This window comes from Oryzias latipes, chromosome 16, assembly GCF_002234675.1.
Source record: "Oryzias latipes chromosome 16, ASM223467v1".
Lineage (NCBI taxonomy): Eukaryota > Metazoa > Chordata > Actinopteri > Beloniformes > Adrianichthyidae > Oryzias > Oryzias latipes.
The window spans coordinates 21,482,495-21,486,566 of NC_019874.2; the positions used below are offsets into that span (position 1 = coordinate 21,482,495).

At 39.8% G+C, this 4,072-nt stretch overlaps 1 protein-coding gene across 1 annotated transcript; it reads right to left on the minus strand.

Annotated features, from left to right (window-relative positions):
• Positions 1–1,441: 1,441 nt before the first annotated feature.
• On the minus strand, positions 1,442–4,072 carry LOC101155796 (C-X-C chemokine receptor type 4-like). The gene is made up of 3 exons (XM_011485588.3): positions 3,936–4,072; positions 2,680–3,087; positions 1,442–2,594 (listed from the first exon to the last, which is right to left on the minus strand). Exons 2-3 carry the CDS (start codon positions 3,076–3,078, stop codon positions 1,959–1,961), a joined length of 1,035 nt encoding a protein of 344 aa, XP_011483890.2. The 5' UTR covers positions 3,079–3,087; positions 3,936–4,072; the 3' UTR covers positions 1,442–1,958.

Below are 4,072 nucleotides of genomic sequence, written 5' to 3' on the forward strand. Positions count from 1 at the left end.
AACAACCTCACATGTCGTCCCCTCAAACAAGTTTTTCCATCCATCTATTTTTCTCAACCTAATATATCCCTTTCGGGGCAACAAGGTTGCGGGAGCCCGTCCTGGCTACTGTTGGGCAAAGACAGGGTACACCCTGGACAGGTCACCAGACTGTCGCAGGGGACACACTCACACACTCACACCTGGGGACACTTTAAAGCAGCGGTCCCCAACCCCCGGGCTGCAGACCGGTACCGGTCCGTGGGTGATTTGGTACCAGGCCGCACAGAAAGAATAAATAACTTGCTTTACTTCTGTTTTATTTATTTCGGAATCTGAAAGATGTTTTATTTTGAAAAAATGCCCGATTCTCTGTTACATATGTCCATGTTACTCTTGACGCAGGCCAATTCGCTCTTCTCGGTCACGTGATAGGATACCGCTAAAATAAAACCCAGGAGCTAGCAAAATGGATAAAAAAAGAACATCTGGAAAGTTTCTTTGATAAGTGGAAAAGGCCCAGCCAGGAGACAGAAGAGAAGCATTCGACTTCCAAAGAAATAAAGCTACATTTAATAGACAGTATCAGTGGTCCTATTTAAAATACGGATTTATCCCAACGGAAGATTCCCATGCACCATTCAGCAATGTGGTGTTTTGGATTTCCATGCACTTATTTTGAAGGCATGTTTAAACATTATCATAGCGATTAGCGACCAGAGAGTGTTGCAGGCAGAGAGAACGTTGCTCATGTCATAATTCGTGTTCATTGTTATGTTTAGAAAATACCACAGTTTTCATGCAGGTCATATACTATTTTGTTGTACTGTAGTGTCAGTGCACGTTTGGTCTGCTATCGGAGTACCTCAGGCTGCAGGGGTTACTGTCGGAGCTGGCAGTAGGGAATTATAGAAATCAATCCTTCTTGCCTGCTTTGGTCACAATCGGGTTGAGCACGGGTGTTTCTTTTTGGCTACAGCTCCTTTCATCTGGCAGTTATGTTGTTTCACCCTTAGTTATTTCTTCCTGTTGTGTTTACTTCTTTTTAGCACCATGAGTGTGGGAAGGGGAGAGGATGATGACACCTGTGCGATGTACAATGTTTAGCATGTGAAAATAAAAGTGCAGAGTACGTCTTATCACGTGTCCGTCCGTGAGAATTTTGCCAGACAAACCGGTCTGAGGCGAAATAAAGGTTGGGGACCACTGCTTTAGAGGAACCAATTAACCTACAGTATGAAGCATGTTGTTGGATCATTGGAGGAAAACTGGAGTCAAACAAGAGAAAATGTTTTCCATTGAACCTTTTCACAATGGAAAACAAAGATTCAGAGGAAACTTTTCTTTCCTTGAGAAAACAAGTTAGGTTGTACCTCTTATATTGTTTGTGCAAACCAGCCATGAAATAATTCCCTCAGAAAAACTAAAAAAACATAAAAACTGCACACAATGTTTGTTTGTTTTTTATACACACATTTATTCCATATTCCACACAATGGCTCTTGCAGGGATGAATGCTTAAAAAAAGGTATATACAGTATTAGAAATGCAAGTAAAGACTTTTGGTTTTTTGGAACCCCTTCAGTGGTCGTTAGTCTCTCTGGGGTCCATAAGCACAAAATACATAGATTTTACACTTTCACAACAACCTAGAATAATTTCTGCAGAGGCTCAGGTGGTTGAGCAGGTCATCCAATGATCGAAGGGTTGGTGGTTCGATCCCCAGTCACATGTTGTGTCCTTGGGCAAAACACTGCCTCCAGTGTGGCTCCACTGGTGTATGAATGACACGGTGATGGTCAGAGGGGCCATAGGCACGAACTGGCACCAACCCCTCTGTCATCACCATGTATGAATGAGGAGCGAATGATTAATGGACGCATTGTAAACACTTTAACCGTCTGGAAAAGCGCAGATAAATCAAATCCATTTTTACTATTACTGTCATTTCACAAAATTATCAAACTAATTACTCATATTTACATTAAAAACTTTCCACCTAAAAAGATGTCACGCAGCTGGAGCTGAAACTTCTCCCCCAAGAAGGCGTACAGGATGGGATTGAGGCTGCAATGGATGTATCCGAAAGACTGGGTCACTTTGAGTGCTTTACTCAGTGCTGCATTACTTTGACAGGTGTTATTTTGATTTCTGCGATGAATTGTTTCAACAAACAGGCTGATGTTAAAGGGGGTCCAGCAGACGAAGAAAACCGCCACAACAGCCATTATGACTTTACAAGCTCTCTGCTTTTGGAGATTTTGGTTCCCAGAGCGTAGCCTGTGGAAGATGCTGGCGTAGCAGAAGATCAGGACAACTGAGGGAATCAAAAAACCTACTGTGTGAAAGATTGATCGAGATGTCACAATCCATTCATCCATGTCTTGAATTGTATAGTTGCGAAAACACTGTTGTCTTCCCTGTCTATCTTGCGCAACATCCAAAAAGATCCAATCAGGAATGGAGAGAAGCAAAGAGAAAAGCCACACCACCAAACAGCTGACATGAACAACCCAGGGCTTTCTGCGAGAGTACATCTGGGTAGCATGGACAAGTGAGAAGTAACGGTCCAGACTAATGCAGACCAGGAGAAAGATCCCACTGTAGAAGTTGACCTGAGAGCACAGAAGGAAACAAAGTCAGCAGAAGTAAACAACTTAGAACATTTTCTTCATGCCCAAACCAGAGCTTGAATCCTACCGTATAAAGACTTCCAGCCATTTTGCAGGTTAGAAGACCAAATTTCCATTCATCAGCATACTGGACAGCCCAGAGGGGCAGGGTCACCATCAGCAGGATATCTGCAATTCCCAGGTGAAGGATGAAGATGTCTGCCACACTCCAAGTCCTCCACCTCCTGAGGAGAACGCCAACCAGGAGTCCATTTCCCGGGATTCCCACAGCAAATGTCAGTGAGAGAACAATGGGCATGAACAGCGCCTCAAACTTCCAAACTTCATTCAGGTCACAATTGTAACCCCCCTCACAACAGTCATCTTGGTAATAGGAATAGTTTTCCCACGGGTACTCAGACGTGTACTCTTCGAAGGCGTCATGCCACCAATAAGCTCCCTCTGAAGAATCATTACCATCTTCCATGATGTCCAGCTGTGTAAAAAATAAATAAGAAAAAGGGAGGTTAACACGTTCGCTTTGGTTTAACAGTTAACCTGCTGTTAAGCAGCAAGAAAGTTTTTAAAAGCAAAGCCATTTTTCTCTATGTAGCTAAATATAAACAACTGTCAGGTGTTTTAAAAGAAATATTTAAGATTCTAAGAATTATTTCAAATCTTAAGGCATATATTGCCTTGAAAAAGACATACTAAAATAAAAACATCTGGGACCATGACTGACTTCAAATTGACTTACATTGACTTAGAATTAAAAACTTAATGCTTGTGAGGAAAAAGAGTTCTGTCAGTTTATGAAAAGAATTATGAAAAGCCTTTTATTTTACTTCTGACAAAAATTAAGGAAGAGAAAGTAATGCGCGTGCTTCAGAGGAAGTTCTTTTTAGTCATGTAGCTATTAACATTTCGTCTTTTAAAATTATTTTGTAAAATATAAAAAACATTTTTTTAAGAATTTTTTTAAAAATTGAAAGAATCATTTTAACTTAAAAAAAAACTTCTGACAGAAAGAACTGAGGAATTCAGAATCTTCTTTGCTTTTTTACTTTAAAGATGTTTGGAGAACTGCCAAAAGCGTAAATATTTTTAAGTTTGACTTATAATAATGTATTTAATCACAGTCAAAGGATTCCATTTGGAAAAAATAAATTTATTAGCCAAAGAGTCTATGAATATAATTTCCTTTCAAATGTAAAGTATGTAATTTATAATGATTTATCTCTTATCTTGCAAAATAATAAAATAAAATCCACAAAATCTTTTTTTTTTGTTGCAGAATACAATTTTGGTATTTTGTTATGATAAAGACAAATGTAAAATAATTACCTTGCTGGAGTTTGTCTCTGTTGATATTCACAAAGCTTCAGGTTAGTAATGATCTCTATAACCCAGTGGTTCAGATGAAAGCAGTAGAGCAGGGCGCCACAACACAAAGAAAGAAACTCCTCATCTGATCTTCAACT